Here is a 21,977-nt window from a genome sequence, read left to right as displayed (position 1 = left end):
TTACACGACAAATTCTTTTAAGTAGTCACTGAAATAAAATCATTACCTCTGTCATCTGGTTTCTGCTTTGACAGGGGATAGCGAGAGCCTGAGCCAGTGGATAATTCTCCAGCACCGACATATCTACGCTTGTACTCTCTTCGCGTATAGACATTATCTTCTGCCCTCTCTCTTCGTCTCATTTCTGCAAATAAAAGAGAGAACCAAAATTATTAAATAATAAGTAAACACATGCCAAATTAATCCTCTATCATGCTAATAATATTTATTATGCTATTTAATCACCCCAGAATTGAATTTTATCTATATTTTTCATACAAGATGAATTTTAATGAAATATTTAAAAAGACGTACCGATAAAACTAAAAAGAAATGCATTAAAGCTAGTTAAAAAGATACAAATAAAGCTGTTGTAATGGCAAAATAAAACAATACAAGGTTTGCATGAAAAGCATCGGGAGAATTTTTTCCCCACGTCTGCATTACGTGCTGACTTCAGACCATTGTGGAGATCGAGATGTTGCGGGGGCTATCGCACTGGCTTCCCACCCTGAGGGCCCAAGTTCATATCCTGGCGGTGTTGAATATTTTTCAGTGGTATTTCGATCCCTACTTGAGGTGCTTTGTGGAGGGCACTTAGAGTGAGTACGCCGTCCGTCGGATGGGACGTTAAGCTGCGGACCCCTTGGCGCCTTTCGTAAAGAGTAGGCTAATGCCGACCCTGGGTTTCTCTCCACCCTTCATCCTTTCCTGTCCATCTCCTATGGTGCAAATGACCTCAGATGTTGGTCGCCTTCCCTAAACACTACAACTACTTCAGACCATTGTTCGTTAAGTGCACAATTGCAGATCGTATATTGGCATTGACATTAGATTACAGTACAAACATCATTATCACCAAAAATTTGGAGATGCAAAAGAACTGCACTAAACTCGTCCGGCCAAAGGTACTGGACTGGACTTGGACTGATGGCCAAGAGCAAAGTCTAGTGTTGACTTGCAAAAGCCTGCAACACATTAAAGTAGACCCCACACTTTTTGGGCAGTCTGGAATTGGTACCAGCAAACTATTTCCTATTCCCTATAAAAATGAAATCCTCCCTCAAAGGACACCACCACCGATGGACCGTCTAAGTGCCATCAAAGAAGCTTGCATGGGTACCCTGAAGGACCTCTGGTATCCATCTACCAGGGAGCCTTCAAGTCATGTAAAAGCCTCTGGAAAAAGTTTGCCAACACTCGAGAGATACGCTTTGATGAAATTGAAGAGGCATTGCAGAAATATCTGAAATAAATCTATTCTTCCAAAAATTTCCCAATAATTTTTATACAAACCATGTATGATAAATTGTAAGGCCAAGCACATTTTTTATTTTTAAAATGAGACATCAGTACAGATTATGTTAGGATACTACATTTCTCAAAGTATATTATTTTTCAAATGAAGCATTTTACACACATGGTGAAATGGGGAACATTTTGATTGTTCGTATCACTTGAAAGAATGCTAAATAATGTTCTAATGTAATGTTCTAAAATACAGGATCAGTTCTTGAACTATTGGCTTGAGGAGAGGCACATTTCATCATTTATTCCTTTGGGTGGTATCAACCAGTTCAGAGCAGCAAAGTCAAGACAGTTTTCATAAGTATATTGCGACATAAAAATTCATGACCTACATGCAGTATTTCAGATGAAAATTATATTTCATGATGGTGTGTCAGAAGAGAGTGTCAATTTAAAAAAACACACATTAGAAAGAGAAAGTAGGCAATCTAACACCTCAAATACTGCCAAACCACGTATGTATTTGATTCATCAACATTTTTGTTATCTCACAATTTACAACATTTTTACCATGTTTCTTAAATTATACTATTTTTCTAAACAAAGTGGAACACTGTATTTACACAATTTTGTTCCCAGTTTTCTTGCTATTTGTATCACTATTCGCTGGATATTTTAAAAAAAGGTCACAATTCTACAGAGTTAATCATGTACATCAATCAGCCTTCATAAAAATCTTCTTTGAATTCATTTTGGACATATAAACAGATGAGTTAGAGAGGGCAGTAATGTAAATGGTTCCAAGGAATAATTTAAATATGGTGGGGCAGAGTACAGAGCATCACAAGTAGTAGAGTGGGAAATGTGAACTACTTAGACTAGTGATGTCAGTTTGCCTGGAAAAGATTCGTGCAATGAAATGAATACATTGCCTGACTAGGAGTTAGCTATGGAATTCATGGTTTGTAACAACAACTTATTTTGACTATTCATATTGCATATAAGCTGAAATAATGAAGAATGAAAATGATTTCAGACCCAAACATGATGAGGCATGGAAAACGCAAGAACTCTCAACTACAAACTGAGATCATTCACACTGCCTTGGTGCAACAGATATAATGGTAATGGTCTCCAGAATAATAAAAAGTAATGAAATCTGCTTTAACACATGAAAACTACACTGAATCAAATATCATTTTATTTTCTTAAAAACATTTTGATGCTGGGCAACTGTTTGAACAAGTTAAACAACAAGGCAGCTCAGACTCTCATGTGTTTAGTTTACCTCAATTACTCGGCTTGCTCTGCATTATTATCCTGCTGGACAATGTAAAGACGAGGTGAAAAGAAGATATATTCAATAGAGAAAAGTCTCCTTTTTTCACAAATTGCAACCGCCTGCATTTTACATTTTTCTTCTGGGGTCCTTAGAAAAGTGTAAATAATGGGTTTTAAAGTACCAGAAAATGTTGTTCGGGTCAAAAGAAGGAGAAATGTAACAGAATTACATTGGTTCGGCACTGAGAGTAGAAATATAATGCACCTTTCCCAGAAAATTGAGTTCTTTAACAGGTATTATTGAAATATAGCTACATTTTCACATGAAAAAGAAATTTAAACAGTTACTCTTCCTACACAAATGCAAAACATTACTCAGTCATTAATTATGGATGCCCTAAACACAAAATTTCCAATGATGATGGTGGATACGTAAAACTCTTAAATTTCTGTGACCCATAGTTTTCAGGAATTGTAGAAAAAATCCAGAGTGAATTAGTTTTTTGAAAGAAATACTCAAATACATACCATACTATATAGGGTCAAAGGTTACATTCTTCAAAGAGTAACATTTTTCATGAGTTGAAGAATTTTAGCTTAGCATTACCTTGTAGAATTTTAGTATTAACCTGTAGAAAACACACAATTAGGGGTGCATTCAGGAAACAAAGACATACGCTAGCCCACAACAACATTTTCAATGAAAGAGTGGGGGCTCAAATTTTCTTATGCTAACCGTTCACAGACTCTGGCCAATTCAACAAACACAGGTCATGATGGTTTTAAATAGATCACGCCACCTTTGGCGTTAACTGTTTGATGCAATCATTCCATAGGTTTTTGGCAGCCATAATCACTCAAATTTAAGGCCTAACTCTTCCAAAAGAAAGAGTGGATAATGTGCAGATGAAACTGGTCAAACAAAGAGAGCAGCTCCCTCACTCACCTCTGCGCACAAGTTCGCGTCCCTCATCTATCAACTCTGCCGTGAGGTCATCGTCGCCATCGCTGCCAGTGCCACCCTCCATAAACTGCTGGAAGCCGAGCAGTGTGAGGAGACGTGAGCCAAGGGAAAAGTATGTCGCAAGGCAGAGCGCCACAATGCCCATGGGGAAGTAGATGTTGAAGCCATCAGACACGATTGATATGACGTCCATGTGACCCATGACCTGAAATGCAAGATGTTATCAAAAACACCCTACTTCGACAATGCCACCCATTGTTTGTAATCAAAGGGGAAGGAAGTCATGACTCCGGCGCTCGTTACCTTATCAATAATCCCAAACTTTTGAGGCTTATGCACCAATCTGCTATGCGGAATTGACATATTGAGCTAAGGTATACAGTGTATGGTAGATAAATCCAGACAAGTGTAACTTTTTTTTGAAAGCAAATTCATTTAAAAATATACAAATACAAATGAAAATCCTTTAACATACAAGTAGTGGTATCTGTAAAGAGTAACATTACTCAATGTAACCCCCTTCAGCTGCAATGACCGCCTCCAATTTTGTCCTTGATCAATCGCATGCACTCTTTAAAACAGTGCTGTCCATATTTGCAAATGCTTCTATGATAGCGGTGCATAGAGATGCGACATTAGGGTGCCTCGTCTTATCAATAGCTCTTTCGACTATGCTGCAAGCATTCATAATAGTAGAGGGGGTTCAAGTCCGGGCTATTCGGGGGCCAGAACTCCTTTGACTAGAACATGTCAATGTTATCTATGAGCCAGTTTTGGACTAAATGACTCGTATGAGCTGGTGCACCGTCCTCCTGTTGAAAGACATATTGTCTCCCCGAGGCTGCAGTTACCATCCACGCTTTCACGACATTCTTCAAATTTTGCTAATTTTAAAATTTGCAAAATTCCTCTGAAATCAGCACTGCAACAACTACGTAACGCATCTCTCAATCAAACTACTTCACTGGGTGAACGCCCAGCGCTAATACTTTCGCTCATAGCCGCTCTTCAATTGTACTCCACACTTTTACATAACATCTCTGTCATTTTGAGGTTGTGACTGATTACTAGATGCCTATAGCTTTCAAGAATGCCAATCGCAACCTCCAGAGGAACTACAATATGGTGGGAAATTAAAATTGAAATTTGTCCTCAGATAACCACCGCACACTGAATATCAGTTTTATTTCCATATAGCATTCTTTTAATTTGCCCATTAGACATGAATAATTTGGAATAGCTGGCAACGAATTCAGTTCTTCGATTCCAGACATTACCCAACCCCCTAATTGATCAACCAAAAGTTTGGTTCGGTAGATCAGGGTAGAGCTCACATCATTCTGCCCAACAGCATATTAAACTCACACATTAGCAGGGAAGGGTGGGGGGGGGGTTCCTTTCCCTATTCTACGCTTGTGTTCCGAGGAAGATCTGGTACCCAAAAAAATCACACAGCTTGGGTGAGATTGAGGGTGCTCAAAGAAATATGCCCGTGAATCATACCCACGCCCTCTAGTCAGTGGTCTAACATTCTACCCCTGGACTACCATGCCCAAACAATTTTAATCATAAGAACGAAGAAATATGGAGCTTTTGTTTAAGATAAAAGGGATGAAAATGTTGAAGGGAACTTTATACTTCCCAAACCTTCAACTTGGAAGAAGGAGGGCGGTGAAATACAAACTGGAGGTCTTTTCAATTCCAAAAAAAGTAAAATATTATATTCTCGTCCTCACCTGAGTATACTGTGTCTCGCTAAACCGCCTCTTAATGATATGGCTGTCCATGTGAATGAGGCCAAGGAAATTCAGGCACATTGGTGGAGTTAGCCGACAAAGCATCCTGAAAGAGTTCAAATTATAGAATTATACCAGCACAAAATTATATTACTTCATGGTAATTTTATGACTATACGTAAAGAAAAGAGGAAGTTACTTACATCCCAGAAAATATGAGGCTATGCTCATCTGTTTGATGGTTTGGGGCAAGATAATAGAAGTTCAGCACTCTTATCTTGAACAATGTAGAATAGGCACAGAAGCAGAGGTATGCAATCACTAATGTGGAGATGACCTAATGAATGAAAAAAACAACCCGGTTTTGTTATCACTGTAGAAGTCCAACAGAAAATTCAAAAAAATATTTTGCTTCATTATTTACATTATAAATCAAGTAGTATTATTATTAAATATTATTGATAATGTGTACGCTCATACATAGACCATAGAAATTTCTTGTAATTTGGGCCTGATGAAATTCTATGCTTTATAAGTATAGCTAAATAAGAAGATAAAAATGTCTACCAACAACAAGGGAAAACTAGTACATGGGCTTTAAAATTTGAGAAAAAATATGTATCCAAATTTTAAAATAAGGTATTATTAACAGCCATCATTGCTTTATTTATTATTCTCTGCTTAGTGTAGATATGTATTGGCAAATTCTATGTCAGCAATAAGGCCATCAAGAATGTATTGACTTTGTTTGAGGTAGGATTCGGGGAGGGGAGTTTTTGGTTACTAACTATTTACTTTTTAGAAGAAATACAGGGATCAAAGTAGAAACATAAGATTTACTGATGAATCCTGGGTAAATTTGGTCAATTGCCCAAATTAACCCATTGACTTACATAGACGGCAAATTGCCATCAGCTCAAAACTGGCCCTCGCTTACAAAGATGGTGATTCGCCTGTCTCTAATATTATTTTTTACTTTACCTTCTTTTTTAGCATAAATGTCAGATAGATTCATAATTTATATTCTTTATTGCTTGTATATTCTTCTAAATCATATTCTGGTGATGTTATCACATACATACAATTATACCCATACAATTATGTATTGTTCTATGGCAAACAAATCTATCTATCCATCTATATTTATCTTTAAGATCCTATCTCATTCTCGTATATATTCAATGGTTTCGAAGTGTATTCATCTTTGCCGTCTTTGTTTAACGTAAACCTAATGCACATTCAGTACTAGCTTATTTTATCTTCTCTCTCTCATATCCTCCTCCTATTTGATTGATTATTGTTGAGGCACCTATTCATAGTCAACATAAGATAAAGGATGCAATGTTTCTCTTTGTATACTTGATGAGTGCCATCTGCTGAAAGTAAATGAAAGATAACCAATATCTGCCATACAAAATTTCCCTTTCATCTTTTCCTATTCGATGCTACATCAACAAAGAAGATAGAATTACTGAATGAAGTCATGGCCTTCTACTGATATACCTTAGCTTGCAGCCAGTATTCCTGATGTCACAGCCATGGACGCTTGTGCTTGATGTCATGTATACTCGCACTACCCCCAAAGCAATGGCCGGCAAATAAGGCAAGATTTTTATGGAAAATGATGTAGAAAAGTTTTTTTGATAGTGGCATCAGTGTTGATGATAACAGAGAATGAAGTGACAACGATAATTCTGATTATTCAGGAACTATGATTAGTAAAGACTGCAGAATTTTCCAGCAAAAGTGAAGGCAAAAGACATAAAGGTAAAACTTATGATTTGGTCATAAAAAATTTGCAATTAAATTACTTGGCCATACAGTTTCAAATGATGAGAATTCAGGTCAAGTGCAATTTAAAAAAAATATTGAAAGAAGCTATTTAAGTTTGGTATAAAATACCAATGACCGTGAAAAACTTTTTTTTTCAGAATTTTACCAGATACATTATAAAAATCTCCAGAACACTTCTATGATTTTCAATGCAACTTTCAAGAATGAAAGAAGATATGATTAGCAATAATAATACAGTAAAAAATTAAAATAATTTTAACAAAATATGTGCACACAAAATTGCTAATAATTTTGCTAACTTTTTATTTTTGTTAATAATTCTGTATAATAATAGAAAATTAAGGACAAAATATAAAATATTATGATGGGCAAAGTATTATCCTATGTACATAAAAATTTTCAACTAAGTAAATAATAAACCTTATAATTTATAGCATATTTATCAAAAGAATATTTTCTCAAAATAAATGGTATTTCTGACATGGTAGATCGCAAGAATAATGGTAAGCAATGGCTTAAGTTTGGATAGACAGAACTATTCCAACTGCAAACAATGCATTTTTATTGGTACAGAGTATCAGTTTCAAGGCTCCAACAGAGAAACGACCAAATTATGTAACTATAGATGCTGGAAATGAATATGATTTCAAAACGAAAGCAATACTTGTTTTTCTTTGTTATAAAAACACTTACTCATGCTTATAACTAAAATAATTGGGATTGTACGGATAATAGGCCAAAATCATCTCACTTGAATGTTTTTGCGGGTTATTGGTGTACAAAATTTGGATAATTCATCCTTTTTTGAAAATTTTCAATTGCCAACATTTACAAATGAAATCGTGTGACTTATCTTAAAATTACTCAATGGCTTAATTTAGAAAAGGAGATCATTTTTTAAAACGCTGTTGTGCCATTCATAAATATATTGCCATTGCGGCATTTAAGGTATTTAAGATAATATAAGCTCCTGAAATCATGTATTAATCTTAAACCTGTACACACGGATGGGCGTAGATGGTGATTGCGCTTTCCTCACTCCGCCTACCAGTTGTCTTTCTTCAGGGGTTATGAAGTGTAGGCCTTCAGCTTTAACCCCCAAGGAAAAATGGAGGGAGGGTCCAAATCATCCAGCAAACAGTAAAAGAAATATTTGGAAGGGCTAGTCTGTCCTGTTTTTCCACACGCATGCTTCCTCCCAGCTCACTTGATGCCCTTTGGCAGCATGGCTGGAGGCTTTTGAGGCTTCACCCTTCCATATCCCTCCCCTACCAAATAAACACCTCTTTCCCTCCCATAAGTTCTATCACCCAAAGTGAAAATGTTGGAAGAGATCAAGTGTAAGTGTTGCACACAAATTTGTACAGTAGATATAAGAGAAGAATATAGGACTGTATATAAATCAAGTTCAGTAAATACAATTTACTGATGAGATTTCTAGATAGATTCGAAATTTAGGAAAACATAAATAAATTCAAACATTTTATTACAGCATTCAACACTTAATGCTGTAATATTACCCACTGCTGACAAATGAAAACAAACAATTAACACGATTCAGCAAAAAAAAATATTTGCCCATGCCCATTTTTTACCAATAATAGAACTGTCCAATGACCATTATTTGGTCTTCCAAATTAAAATTAACCAGAAGAAACGATCACTTTTCACTAAACATAGCTAATTATCATTTACAAATAAAGAAGCAATAATTATTATTATCAATATTAAACATTTAATTTTTATGAATATTCTCAACAATCCAAGAATGAATCTCAAAAATCCATTGCAAGAATTTCTTAAAGATTGTCAAGATCTTTCCCAATTACCTTTAAATTTCCATCAACACCAGAAATCCTGAAGGTCCTAATTGATCTTGATACGTTTTCTTTGTCACCCTCAAAGGTTTCCCACTTGAGCACTATCACCCACAGTGACACTAGAGATGAGATTGGACATTAAGAAAGGAGCAACCTACCTCTATCGATAGGTAGTCATATTCTTCTCGAGCTATATTCAGAAATATAGCAAAGAGGGAGAGTGGTGGATCCTTGTTGAAAAATGTCACCTCCGACCAAACAACGGCAGCAGACAGCAAACCCGCAATGATGGCTAGCAGCTTACGAAACTTGGCCTTCATGACGCACTCCCAGTACCATTCTGAGCACCAGAGAAAGAAATGGGTGGAACAATTAGCAGCCATTTCACAGGAGGAGTATTAAGCAAACAAAGACTTTGGAAAACAATATTGGACTGAGAGATAAAGATTAAACGAGATCAGAAGGCTATACGCAGCATGAGATTTAACGAAATTGCTTAATATATCTCGAGGTCAATACTACATATGGTTCCAGGGCAAATGTGACATAACAATGCAACCAATCCCTTAAGAATAGGAAGATAGAAATTATCATTCTATCTGCTACACAAAGTATATATAAGTATCCACCACTTAAAATACTAATTAACTCTGATTTATGGCAAACCCTATTAAAGAATACAATAAAAATCAGCGCCTTGAGTGTCTCATTGGGATGGTGAGATATTATGTAAATTATACATTAATGCCTAAAATATTTGGGTGAAGAAATATAAATTGACAGTTTTTACTGCAGTTTTTTTATGGATACCGATACAGACTATAAAATAACTACATGAAGGACTGAGTAAATTCATGCACATTAATTTTAGATCTGTATGAGTGTTCCTCAATATTATTTGTTGGTATTTCAATGTTAATTTATGAACTAATGGAGTTAAATATTAAATATTTGTTCCATACTTCCCGATAGTATTGATAAAAGTACTTTCAATAACTCATTTAGTAACAGAAATACAATTATCAGTCCAAGTTATTCACTGAAGCTCAAAGTTGACTATGAATAATAATTTTACTCTTTATTGTCCATTTATTATTAACCTCCATGTAACATAAAATTTGGCATATTCCATGCATCTTATGTAATATCTCAGGATTGGATTAAACCTAATTTTTAATTCAGTATTCATTTAACCATAATTAGCATGACCAATTAAATCACCTTAGGTATCCAATAATTTTTATTGATAATAGATTTGATTGTAAATGGATTTTTTTTCCTTAGAATCAAATAAAAAATTCAAAAATTGAAGTCACTTTTTACTAAACATAAAATTTTAGTTTTGGAAAAAAGGTGCAATAAAGCACAGTATAATGCTATTTTAAAATATCAACTCTTTACTCCAAGAATAGCTGCTCATTCTTGAATCTTGTGATATCTCACTCAGCACAATTATTCGTTAAATAAAGATGCACTTTGATGAACAAAAATGGCTGATTAAATTAGCTAATCAAGGATCATTTAACCATGCATTTAATCAAGCATCCTTTAACTCATCTTCCCCATCTGCCTCCCTCCCAGTTCCCAAGCACGCAGCAACCCCAGAAAAACTTTTCATCATCATCAAAATGTATCTATTACTTCCTTCCTCTCACCAAAGGCAACACCAATTTAAAACCCTGGAATCACCTTGCTGAATTGAATCTGGCTTCTTAAATCCTTCTAGTCTCCCAGATTAAACCTTCCCCATCAGCTAACACCTTCCCCTCAAATTCCCTTCAACATACAATAATCCACAACACAAGCCCTTCTTCTAATACAAACTCTCCCCCCACAATATTCCCTCTTCCACTAATCTTCTCGTCAGTTACTCCTCGTACTCCGATGAAGGTGGCTGGGACCACCAAAATATAATTTAAGCCTGGCATATGTTTTCATTAATTTTTTATTTATTATTCAAAGGATGCATTGCACAAGACTCATCGTCAGCCCATCGCCCCCCCATAACCACAGTGGCACTTTAGGGGAGCATACATACCAATTTTTGGAGTATAGAGCAGTCGAATGGGAAGTGGGTAGCCGGGATCAATGGAATGTACAAAACTTCTGCCAGCATTGAGGGATAAACCAGCAGCTGTGTTCTGAGCGATATCTTCTAGCTTCACAACACGCTCCACTTGCATCTTCCACTGAGCTTCTGTGCGGTGCTGCGTCTGAAGTGCTTTGATCACCTTTGAGGGAGAGCAATGTAACCATGGGAGCAATGCACATAATGGTGAAAACAATGTGGTACAATGGTGGGTGAAGTATAACAACAAATGTGAGCGGACTGATTTGCCTCTAATTTTCAAGTAAAATGGACAGATGAAAACATTAGCATTAACAATAAAGCTGCATCATCACACAAAATGTTGTTTATGAAATTCTCTCTTTAAGAAATACATAATTTAGCTAATAATTACTATTGTTAAAATCTTCAAAGAGTATTAAGTCAAGTTTGCAATTTCTTTTCTTATTCTCAAAGGATTTCCCCATTATATCATGCAATTGTTTCATTTTCTTTTCCACCCAATACGACGTTCAAGTTATCATTTCGTTTCATTTTGCAAAGATACAGAAAATTAATTTTAGACAAACGTTGGAAAATAAATAATATCAAGAGAAAACCACATCACAATTCACAAGATTGAATACAATAATTCTCTTTCATGTCGGTCATTTTATAGAAAATATTAAATAGAAAATAAATCATGAATTACCTGATAAAATATTATTTATAATACAGTAAACTTTCAATTATCCATTCGCTAATGGACGAATGATGAAGAATGGGATAATCAAAATATGCTGAAAACGTGGCGATGACATAAATAGATATGCACACATATTTACAAGTAAAATCAGCCAATTTCTTAAGGGTGGATTTATAGTTTTAAAAGAACACAGAATTATCTTGACGCAAATAGCAGGCCGTATTTTCCTCAGAAAGCTAAACCAACCATGTTAGCTGGACAGGAAAAAAAACCAAATGAGTAGCAATGGACAAGTTTTATTATAGGATCACTTATACAAATTCAAATTAATCAGGTGATACTGATTAAAATAATGCAGTGTGGATAGTTAGTGACTATATTTGTTTCAGAGAGAGTAAAATTATGTATTTGCTCTTGCATAAAAGGAGAATATGGAGATCTCTGGGCTAGTGAACGCAAGGGAAACTATAATGAGGAACGTACGGAAAGTAGAAAAAAATGTCTTGATTAAAACAATACATGCTATTATTGACAAATTTTGATTTTTTGTGAAATCAAAAAATTGAGCCCATGTGTTTCAAACTTATTTCTTTTTAGATATAAACAAGTTTGAAAGCATTTCATTCATTATCTTCAAGGTTGTATTTTTATTAAAATTTTGATGTGCAGGGAAGAAAGAGAATAATAGCATGGATGGTGCGCAAAACAGATAACTGAGACTTTTACCGCACAGACTAGTCCAAAGAATTTGACTGAGTGCAAACTGCCAGTCAAATATTTCATGCTTCAACTCAAACCCAAAATACATTTCTTCGAAGAGCGAATGAAAGACAAATATATCCATCACTGATCTTTCCAGAAGATAAAGGACTCTTCCCAGGACTGAATGTAGTCTGGCGCCGCAAACACACCTGCCTGTGGAGACGGACGAGAGCCTTCTCCGAGGCCACCACCCCTGATGCAGGGTCGGCATCCGAAGAGTCGGCAGCTTTCCTCTGAGTCTTCCTCACACTCCGGCTCCTTCCCCTCCCCTCCCAGCCATCCCCTTCCTCCTCCTCCTCCCCCCTTCCATCGGGGTGCCACCTCCTCTCCGCCCTCTCCCTCAGGGGGGGAGGCAACTTGCTCAGAATTGTCTCCAGGGAAGAGTAGAGGGGGTGGTATGAGTAAGGGATGCAAGCACATGCTCCCTGCAGCGACTGGCGAATACAAGAAAAGACCCTCACATGAAATTCATGCGCACACAATAGAATATGAATAAACAAGGAGTTCATTTTATTGGGCTCGAAACAGAAAAAGGTTGAATATTTCCACCATTTTGATAGAATGAATGAATTAACTATAAAAACTTTTTTTAACATAAATGAAGCTTTCCAGCTTAAGGGTGTAACTAAACAATTGATATAAGTCTGTTCAACTAAGTAAATAATTACAACAGCAGTGAAATTAAAACCTGCTCTGCACCATACTTGCTGAAATATTCTCGTGGAAAATCTGGAAGATCACATTTTCATCTCAAACGAACAAACTTGGTGAAATGCAATATCTTGGTTCTGTTACGTAGATGGCATTGGTTCTCGCCCCTGGAAAGAGTCGACAAGTGCCGACACAATTCATATCGCTGCGGAATTCAATGCTTACAAACATTCATTTCAATATGGACCTAGAGCACACCAACTCCATCTATGTCTTAAATGGTTTTTTAAGAAAATTTGAAGAACAGCTACAAATAAGAATGTTTCCAACTACAGAAAATCCATTTGCATGAATATGGTTACAGTAGATGTCCACCACGCACAAACTTTCAAGCCTGTATTCAGGACTCCACTAATTAATATACCACTGACAAAATCTCACCTTGACAAAAAACTTCACACCATTAAAACCATTGCCACTAATAATGGCCACCACGTAAGTTTAATAGATCACCACAAGAAAAAGAAGAAACGAACTCCAGAAGTATTGCTCGCTAAACAAATGTGATGACAGTGGCACAGCCCTCGCCATCCCACCTATCATGCCAAAGAGTCTGAATGAACTACCAAAAGGAAAATACAATTCATCGACATGATTCATTAATCTTCACAAACTATTACGCAACACAAAAGGCTGAGTGGACCCAGCAAATTCACTCGCCTAATCACCTAGAGCTTGCTTATGCATTTTGTGGGCCTTGTCCTCTGTCAAGCCTGAAGCAAAACTTAAAGAAAATGCATTGCTTCTTCCACTCTAGATTCACCATAGCTGAATTACTGAAGGCTGATAAACCATTTTTTATAATTATAAAAAAATGATCACCTTCAACTATTGCATATAAATTTCCAAAATACCTCAAAAAGAGGGTATTTGGCAACACAAGTATGGGTAAATAGCATTGGTTTGGCACAACATACATTATTGTTGGCCTAGGAACTTCTGGATAGCATTGTACCTGCGAACAGCGATTGAAAGAGTATCCATACTTGCCTCAATTACATCTTCCACAGTTTCTTCTGCTTCGCTATGCTCAGCATTGAGTTTAGCAGCCTTGAAGTATGCATAACGCAGCATATACTCATTGCGGCTGGAATTCCATATGGAGCGTGGAACTTCCACTAATGCATATCCAAGTAGAAGCACCAGCAGGGTCAGGCCCCAAGTATTACTTGCCGATGAAGCAATTGCTTTTAACTTCTGGCTACAAAAAGAAACACAATCACTCATAATAAACCATTACATGTACTAATAAATTGCTTAAGCCCTTATAAATTATGAAGATAAAGCGATGATTCATATGCTATCTATTCCGTAGACACCTCCAAGATAAGAGATGTGTTACTGACTTCTAAACAAGATAGGCAAATGAGTTTTATGTAAATGAATTTCCGCTTTCACTATTCAAGTTTCTGAAAAAAGTTTATGCCAAAACAACCAGCAGTACCATGTCAAAAAGGCAGATGGATAACAAGTTGAAAAGACATTAACAACCATGGTAGGTGTTTTACAGAGGTGAATCCTGATGGACATAACCAGCCTGAATTCTAAAACAAGTGCTTGCATAAAATTTAGGTAAATAGAAATTATATAGAGTAACTTTTCATTCATACATACTCACTTAAGGTGAATTTTACAATTCCACAACTCTAGATTATGATTCAAGCATGGATATACACCACCTTGTAAAATAACATTTGTAGAACATAAACTTCAGTTGGGGTGGACTTATAATTAACGTCTATATCCCTTGGATTGATTTGCTTGCTAAAAGTGAACAATTCACACCTGCCTCCCCCACAATATGACCAGAATCAATGTCTGAAATGGGGAGAGGAGCAGCATGGGTTCTTTGGCTCCAAAGGGTCATGTGATATACACCACAAACCCTTTTTCTGTCTACATTAGTATTTCGTTGTCAACCATCCACATGCTTATTACTACTCCAACCCCTCTTTCTTAAACAATTCTGGGCCAGTCATCTCATGGGAGGACAATCCTTTGCTTGAAGGGGAACCAGCTAATTTATGACTGCATGTGAATGCAATAGGGGCTGACTTTTTATTTAATTCTTCGATTGCTCTTAGAGATAACATTATGTATGAAGGAAGAAACATGTCATTTCATTTGGGGAGTCCGGAAATGTGCCCATCAAAATATATTACCTTGGCCAGTTAACCAGTGCTTCTGAGAGGCCCAGCATAGAATTGCTGCATTGTACGGGCACATCAGGAGTTCACTCATGCTCAGCGAAACTTTGGACAGAGTAACCACAATGAAGTTTGTACGTTTCAAATTTTACATTGAGCAAAAAGAATGCAATGTGCACTGATCACCATCTGAGGTCCCATATTTTAGATAAATTGGAAAACAGTTTTTGGCCATGAAGCTTATTTCTTACCAGTACGCAAGCCTAAAAACAGTTTTATCCTTGATTCTCCAGAATCATATCAAAATAGATCTAGTAGTTGAGTGAGGATTTGTTGGCACAAGTCGAAGTGTCTAAGTGGAACTGTTCATAAAGATGATGAAGGGCGATTATCAAAGTATTCTAATTACATCCAATCAACAGATGTTACCTTAAGCAGGACCACTGTTCGAGAAAAGGCACTATTAATCGTTGAATTAGAAGTTTTAGGAGAAGCAACTGAAAGCAGAGGGCATTTGTTCCATTGAGGATTGATGGGAAAGGTGGCGAGACGTCAGGCATTTGCCTACTCTTAATGAAAAGCACCAAGGGGTCCACAGTTCAACCTCCCATATGACAGATGCCGTACCCACTCAAAATGCTCTCAACACAGTACTCTAAACAAGGATCAGGACACCACTGAAAAAAGATCTGCCTCCAGGATTCAAACCTGCGCCCTCTCAGTGGGCAGCCATTACGTTAGCCACATTATTAAGTTCCAGTGTACATCATGAAATCTCTCCAAAAAAAATTGATTAGGGAGCAAACTAAGCGGATGCAAATTAATGGCCGGGGGCTTCCAAACCACTGCAGGAAAAGCTCACTCAGTGATACTGTCAATATGGATGTTATCTTTTGTCAACTGTCTTCAAGAATGAAGGGAGAGGAATGCTATGGAGGTGGTTGGCAGCAAGAATCTTCAAGGGAAGACGATTGGAAATTGCAGGTGCACACTCGCTGTTTATATGTGAGCAATGATCTTTTAAAGTTCACACACACTACAAGAAGACGTGACACACCATCTGCATCACATTTCGCAAGGGGCTTCTACCATTAAATTCTCAGTGCAATTGCTTGCAAAGTTTTCCAGTGAAAAGCAAATGCGCAAGGAACAGTGGCTTTGGCAGCAATGCCAAGAGAGATAAAAGGAGGATCAGTGTGTCTTTTGAACTAGAATCATGCGTAAACATTTTTTACTTTTCTAACAATCTTTATACAGTGGGTAAACTATTGTAAATTATATGGATATTGCAAGTGATTATGCAGTTTCTTCAGTCACATTCTGGCGAGGAAGTAAATAACAAACAAAGTGAAGAATCTACTTCAAATGAAATCAAGAATATGGAATCTCTCGATCCAATGCAGGCATCCCAATGGCACTTCAGCTTACTTATGTGTTCTGCTGCCTTTTCCAACATATTTAATATACTTTCTGACAATGTAGAAGAAAGTTCTTTATATTAATTTAACAATTTGCATTCCGATCATTGGTAGAAGAATTTTTACAATTATTTATAACCTGCCACAAATTAAAATGTAAGATCACATGTGTAATAAGTGATTTACATAATCAGAGAATAAATAAAGATATCCTTATTTTTAATATGTTACCAATTGATGAAATTGCAAGTGCAGTAATTATTAAGATTTTTATTTCACTGCTTTTTACTTTAAATATAAAGTAATAAAGTATCAATGCATGTTAGCATGATAAATTCATTAGCCACTGATAATGTTGCTTACATGATACAAGCCTCCAGGTGCATTGAAACGCAAGCATTTTCAGAAGGAAACAAGCGATCAAGCTTCTTAAATTCATGCCTATTCACATTGTTTAATGATGGCTTCAAACTTTTCAGTCATCTCATTGGAAAGTCCTTCAGGTGATTTTTTTGCATTCCAGTGGTAACACCATAGAAATTAATACCTCAGAAAAATAATGTATTAAAACCATCATGAAGAAATTCTGATTCACATAATTTGTTTATCACATATTTTAACATATTATTCCAACATATTCCATCACCAGATCTTGTCATAAAACTCTAAACCTAGAGATGTATAAATATAGACCATTAATTACCCATCAATGTCCAGTCCAGGTTTAATGGCTATGTAAATAAGAAGAATGCCTGCAATAAACAGGTAAGATCCATAGTAGATGGCATTATCAACAAGAGCAGCTTTCAGCTTTCCGCTGACAGTGAAGTCCCCAGCCTGTGTATAAGACTGCATCACAGGCAAGATAAGCCTGGAAAGGAAAAGCAGGGAGACCTTGTGACACATGCACGGAATATTGGCATCTGTTAATGTATTACTTAGTTAACCTCACAAAGACACACCCCAGCAAATAAAAGAATTGCCAGCATGAGTACTTTAATTACATGAAAACCACATTCTAGGTAGACATCTATTCATGGTTTCTAAGTTCCTCAAGTTTTCCTCGCCAAATATTACGTTTTTCCACACCTCTCCTTCAATTTAAAAATTCCCACCATTTTAAGAAAATCCTTTAATGAACTCTATGGTATCAGGCTCAACTTTGGGGAATCTGCTGTTTGAAAGAACAAATAAGACAACTAGGTAAGAAGGCTCCCCAGAAAATGTATTCTGATATAACAAGGCTTCATTGAATGTGGAGACACCAAGTATTTGATGAAACCAAGTCAACTAATCCATGTGGTCATCCCAGATTAAATTCTCACGTTCTCCAAGTACTTTTAGTATTTTATATAAACTCAAAAACCAGACATAAATCATGAACTCTTTCTCGTGCGAGGGAAACAATGGGTTATTTTGAATAAAAACTGTTAAATAAAAATATTTAAGAGTAGGATTGATGCAGATTTATTCTTTCATTCAACAAAACAAATGTTAGACTAAGCACTTTACAGTTTTATTTGAGTGGGATAAAAAGAGTCCAATTTTGGGATGATGGGATATTAGTTCACAGCAATGATTTCATCTTCTCCAATTGTGTTAATTGGTGAATTAAGTAACTGTAGATTGTATTAAGCAAAATTTGGCCAGCCATTATATAAATATTTTTATAAATAAGAGTTATACGTAAATACTGCCAATATACATATATGTAAATATTTTCTTACAATTGATTGAAGTTATGGAAAGCATATACATATTTGAGTGTGATGTACTATGTCATACTTGAGCTATGTTGCACAAAAAAAGCAGGTTTATTGAGGGACAGCATTCTTCCCTTTGATAGCATGATCCTTTCTACTGCTTCATATTTCTGGATTGACAACAAGGCAGTGAAAACTATTTGATGATCATTAGAAATTATCATCATAAACTGTTGCACATGAGCTCACAGCTACTGTTATTTCCAATGACTAATTATTCTATGTATAGAATTTCTTATACATAAATGGTAGAAAATCTACTTATGAGAACTGAAGCTCTATAATTCAGAGTACAGCTGGGCAGCACATCTCTAATTAGTCAGTGTTCACAATTTATTATGTTATTAATACAAAGGGTAAGGAATTTAAGCTGCCCAAATTCAATAGCAGAGGACACCTCAGCAATGATACGATGAATGAAGGGGAGTAGAAGGGCGGAAGAAACCGGGATGGGTGTGATGTGGGCAGAGAGAGGGATGAGGGAGAGAGGGATGTATGACTGGGATGGGGGGGAAGAAGGGTTTGGTGGTCAGTCACTGAGTTTGGGGAGGTGGTAGAGGTCATTAGTCGCTCTTAGGTAGTAATTACGGAATGTCTAGGATGGGGGAATAGAGAGGGAAAAGTTAGTTGTTTGGTGGTGTTTTCCTCTCTTTGTACACTGTTCAGAATGGCCAATGGTTCTCAGATGTCCATCCGTGTCCCCTTGCACACAACACAGCATGTAGTCCACATGATGACCCTAACTGAGGAGATAGGCTGCGAACTGTGACACTCCTGTTCCTTTGATGATGTCCCAGCGATGCTCCTCTGCTTGTAGAATTCTTCCCTTCTGTCCAATATATGATGCCTCACAACCCCCACATGGTTGACGGTAAACTTCACTTCGTTGAAGTGTGGGGATCTTTTACTGATGGTAGTAGGCTTTTAGAGATTTTTTGCTGTAAGAAGCTGTTGTTGTATTCAAGGCTTCGAGGAGTTTTTTAATGAAGATTAAGGCTTTCCCTGAGTATTTTATGCATCACCAACACTGTTGTTCAGTGGGCTGAGAGGTATAAATTTCTTTCAGTGCTAATTTTTTTGTCATCAATTCTTCTATGATGATTATTTCTTCATCAATTCGTCTAGTCTTTGATTATTTCTTTGTGCTTTTCAAATGGATTTCCACATACTATGGGCCTCAACCATTTATCAAGACAAGCTGTTTGTAGCATGCTGTGTTTTTCATTACATACTTTAATGTATGTAAAAAAACCATAAACACAATAATCAACCCAAATGTTGGTTTTGTAGGTGATGGTAGAGTTCACCCAGTACTAAGGCCTATACAGAGTGTGTAATTCACAATCGGCAGGGTAGGTGAGCCAGTCCCTTACCCAGTGCCGGTTATGGTTTCCCAAGAAGGTCTGGTACATGCAAAGTCACATAGCTTGGGTTTAGCCAAGAGTGCCCAGAGAGCCTTGCCTGGGAATCAAACCCAGGCCCGCTAGTCAGTAGTCCCACATTCTACCCCTGGACTACCATGACCTACATTTATTGAAAAAATAAAACTGTCCATATTTTTACCTCATTCATTCATTTTGGTCAACCAAACTCAAAAAGTAACAAGGGGTTCCGGAACAATTTTTTTATAATGAGAATGGATTCAAAACAGCACAAATAAATACACAAGATCTATTATGCATGCAGATGCATTTCCCAGTAAATTTTGAAACCCAACACTTTTACAGATACTAGGAATTCACAGTGAGTTATGGAGATAGAAGGTAATGAATAACTGTTCTTAGCACATTTCCAATCGACAAGTGGAAGTGGAATAAGTGGATTATCAAGCGGAAAAGTGCTACGATCAGTTATTCATTATGTTTGACTTCCACCACATCACGCCTGAAGCTACTCAATTTGAATGCAACAATTTCAGAGTGTAAAAATCATTTGCCTTGACTGGGATTCGAACCCAGATCCCTCAATATCCGGTCGAGTGCTTTAGCCACGTAAGCTACCGAGGCGTCCTCTTAAACTCTGAAATTTTGGGGCTTTTAAAGGAACAAGATGTTGTGACGAAATACCGTACATACAATGTCACCGGCATTCGTAGTCGTACGCAAGTCATGCTGATGACTCCGTTAAAAGTTACTGTTGCGGCATCTCCCGCAGTTTCTTTGGAAATTACTCAATTTGAGATAGAAGATAGCATTTGATTTAGAATTAATTTCCATCCCTTGCTTCCAAGATACAGTGGACATGTTTCTAAATAACAAAGCATCAATCAAAAACAAACCACTACTTTGGCCCACTCCAGTGCTCTAAGGTGGAGGAAAAATATCTTTCTCCCTCTTCTTTGGGGTTTTCAGGGAAGATTTTCTCGATGTTTCATGCAGCCCACCCACCATCCAAACCCACAGCTGAATAGTGGGGATATTAATTGAGGCATCCATGCAATTTCTTTAAGGTACTACTCATATAGCTACAGTCAATAAACCTTGATCACCATGGTTTGTATGACATGATACTCATCCTATTGTTTCATTGACCCACTGAAAAAGTTCTGAAAGGCCAAAATATCTCCCCCAATTTATAGGCACTAAGCAGTTTAAAACATAATGCAGTATGAGTCTTAGGGGTGAAATTATATACATAAATATGTAGCCCTCAATTGCTTTGAATAACAAAAATGAATGTTCTTTTGACTAATTTAAGATATATAATAATTTCAGAATTCATGGGAGTTTCCTGAATTGTGGAATCAAAAATCCTCGTATAGGAATTTGGTACATTTTAAATTTAGAGCAGCTTCAGACTTCCATCTCCTTATCACAGTGAAATTCATGGGAAACCAGAATGTGTGGTTAAGAGTGCACCGTATATTTTTTAATAAGCCTCCTGTACCGGCAAAGATTTAAGGAAGGGAGTATGGAACTGGAGGAATGCAGATCTAGGCGCAGTGGTCAATGTCACAGGAAAAAGCTATCTGATCTGACTACCACCATTCATCTACTTGTACTAGACCATCTAAATTCTTTGAAACACATGCTTAAGGAGAATGAACTGAAGATCTAGCATCAACATGAATGGCAGACCACAGACCTCCCATCTTATTCATTGGTCAAGGGGCTAGGGTCGGAATGGACCACCCTCCCCGACCCACTAAGCACTTGGAGAGAGAGGGTTTTGTCATGGAGTCATTCAGCAATAGGTCACAATATGGACATTGATGGATAAGCTATAGAAGAATAAAATAGGCTATTTTTTGCTCTAAGTAGATTTTTGTTTTACTTCAGTACCTACCTATGCTTCCAACAATCTCCTATGCCATGTTAAAAATATTATCAACACCTGTTCAATTAATAATGAATTCTTACACTGCATGAGCAGAATGACCTAAATGCCTTATAGTGCTGGTGTAACACTTGGCAATTAGAATTTAACTTAATAAGGTGCATAGTGAAGAATTTTTGGGAAGAGAGTAATTCCCTCCAGAAAGCCTACTGCATTGGGAACACCGAAATGGAACGTGTACTAGACTCCGTAAAATACTTGGGCA

The 21,977-nt window shown here is 36.8% G+C and overlaps 1 protein-coding gene across 1 annotated transcript in view; it reads right to left on the bottom strand.

The window, feature by feature from the left end:
* LOC139698490 (LMBR1 domain-containing protein 2 homolog) overlaps positions 1 to 21,977 on the bottom strand; it is a 31,773-nt gene that overhangs the window by 7,280 nt on the left and 2,516 nt on the right. The window contains exons 3-12 of the mRNA XM_071597369.1: positions 17,377 to 17,544; positions 14,099 to 14,309; positions 12,686 to 12,831; positions 12,547 to 12,655; positions 10,921 to 11,113; positions 9,041 to 9,222; positions 5,472 to 5,605; positions 5,269 to 5,374; positions 3,515 to 3,737; positions 47 to 184 (exon numbers count right to left, since the gene is read on the bottom strand). Of these exons, the coding sequence (XP_071453470.1) occupies positions 47 to 184; positions 3,515 to 3,737; positions 5,269 to 5,374; positions 5,472 to 5,605; positions 9,041 to 9,222; positions 10,921 to 11,113; positions 12,547 to 12,655; positions 12,686 to 12,831; positions 14,099 to 14,309; positions 17,377 to 17,544 (1,610 nt within the window). The remainder of the gene's footprint in view (positions 1 to 46; positions 185 to 3,514; positions 3,738 to 5,268; positions 5,375 to 5,471; positions 5,606 to 9,040; positions 9,223 to 10,920; positions 11,114 to 12,546; positions 12,656 to 12,685; positions 12,832 to 14,098; positions 14,310 to 17,376; positions 17,545 to 21,977) is intronic.

This window comes from Hetaerina americana, unplaced genomic scaffold (genome assembly GCF_022747635.1).
Source record: "Hetaerina americana unplaced genomic scaffold, ioHetAmer1.1.p SCAF_87, whole genome shotgun sequence".
In the NCBI taxonomy this organism is placed as follows: domain Eukaryota; kingdom Metazoa; phylum Arthropoda; class Insecta; order Odonata; family Calopterygidae; genus Hetaerina; species Hetaerina americana.
Note: the sequence above shows the minus strand (reverse complement) of the source record. Positions and strands in the feature narration are given on the sequence as shown.